The following is a 1,703-nucleotide window of genomic DNA, read 5'->3' as shown; positions in this document are numbered from 1 at the left end:
GACCTTAAACAAACAAATGAAATTTAATAATTTTGATAATGATGATTAATTTAAAAAACAAATAAACATCTTTAACAAAAAGAAAATTGTTGGTTTAATAATGATTAATTTTGAAAAGTGAATTAATAATAATAATGAAAATTATTAATTGGAATTATATTTGAAACATATTACAATAATTAACAAGAAAAAAGAAATTAATCACATGCGAAATTCAATGAAGTAAGGTATTATCCTTATTTTTTCTCTGTATTTATCGTTTATGGAAATATAACAAAGAGGATTTGAAGCCGTAGACACTAATTAAACTAATTAACGATCACTAAAACTATCGAAAAACACACCAAATGAACTAATTAATAATTAAAATCAGCAAAAAAAAATCAAAAAAATCATTAAAATCAGCAAAAAAGAAATTGCAAACTTTAAAAGTAATAAGAAATACAACAAATAGTAATTAATGATCATTAAATTATCAAAAAACTCGCTTGCTAAATTAATTAAAGATCATTAAAACTGTCAAAGGATATGCTAATTAAAAGTAATTAACAATTATTAACAACTATATGAAAGAAAAGTACAAATTAAATAAAGCAATGATAAATGTAAAAACAAGTATTTTGATTTTAAATTATACCACTTGCATATGTTGTTACCGGATGAAGGATTAAAAAGCCAACTTTCATATTTTTGTCAACAATCATAACAGCTCCTTTGTTATTCTTAAATTATTATATAAACTTTTTTTTTTAATTTAAATAATAATTATTTAGCATAAAAAAAGAGGGAAGAATTAAAAGAAATAAGCAAATTAAATGATTTGAAGAAAAAAAAATCCTTTTTTGTCTTAAAACAAAAATTTTAATAAAATTAAAATTGTTGTCAACATTAATAAAGATATGTAAAAATATTTTTTTATCTTAATTAAATTAAACTTTTCCTACCTTTTCTAAATCATATCGTGCAGCACTAAAAACTGTCACCATTTTACGCTTACAAAAAAAACCAAATCCATTAAGCATCATCTGTAAAAAAAAATAAAAAAAAAAAAAATTTTATTATCAACTTAGTAAAAAAAAAGAGATAAAATTTTAAAAATTCGCATTCAAGAAATTAAAAAGGAATTTCTAATTTTTTCTAATTTCTTTTTTTTTGTTATCAAAATGTCAATGATTATCAATGATTTGAATTAAAATATCAAGAAAATTAATTAATGATTCTCTAGAATATTTAATATAGTTTTAGTATTGAATTAATAATATATGAAATGTCAATTTAATAGTATTTTAGTATTAAACTAATAGTATTTTAATGTTAAATTATCAGTAATTAATTGTGCACACTAGTTAATGAATAAAATATTCTCAATTGTTTTTTACTCTATGAATTTATTGAAAAAAAAATGTTTGTATCAATTAATTAATTACTTTTATTCATCTTATTTAAGTATCCGAATTTCAAATTTATGCTCACTTAAATATCGAAATTTATCAAAGATTTTAGAATGATCATCACAATTTTAATAATAAATTAATAATATATGCGATATTCATATCTGTTTCCGAACATTTTTTAATTTACATTAAATTTTTGAAATAAATTAAATTTAAAATCTAGTTGTTTGATAGACTAATTGGATGATGCATAATTATAGAACAAACAGTTTTGAGTGCAAAAAAATCGATGATTACTTTGTGATATTA

The 1,703-nt window shown here is 19.4% G+C and overlaps 1 protein-coding gene across 1 annotated transcript; it reads right to left on the bottom strand.

Annotated features, from left to right (window-relative positions):
* Positions 1 to 626: 626 nt before the first annotated feature.
* Positions 627 to 1,025, bottom strand: LOAG_15310 (hypothetical protein; the record flags this gene model as incomplete). Its single annotated transcript, XM_003150801.1, has 2 exons — positions 627 to 722; positions 945 to 1,025. The coding sequence occupies 2 exons, from the start codon at positions 1,023 to 1,025 to the stop codon at positions 627 to 629; spliced, it is 177 nt and encodes a 58-aa protein (XP_003150849.1).
* Positions 1,026 to 1,703: the final 678 nt, after the last annotated feature.

Source organism: Loa loa (assembly GCF_000183805.2).
Source record: "Loa loa unplaced genomic scaffold supercont3.179, whole genome shotgun sequence".
Classification (NCBI taxonomy): domain Eukaryota; kingdom Metazoa; phylum Nematoda; class Chromadorea; order Rhabditida; family Onchocercidae; genus Loa; species Loa loa.
Note: the sequence above shows the minus strand (reverse complement) of the source record. Positions and strands in the feature narration are given on the sequence as shown.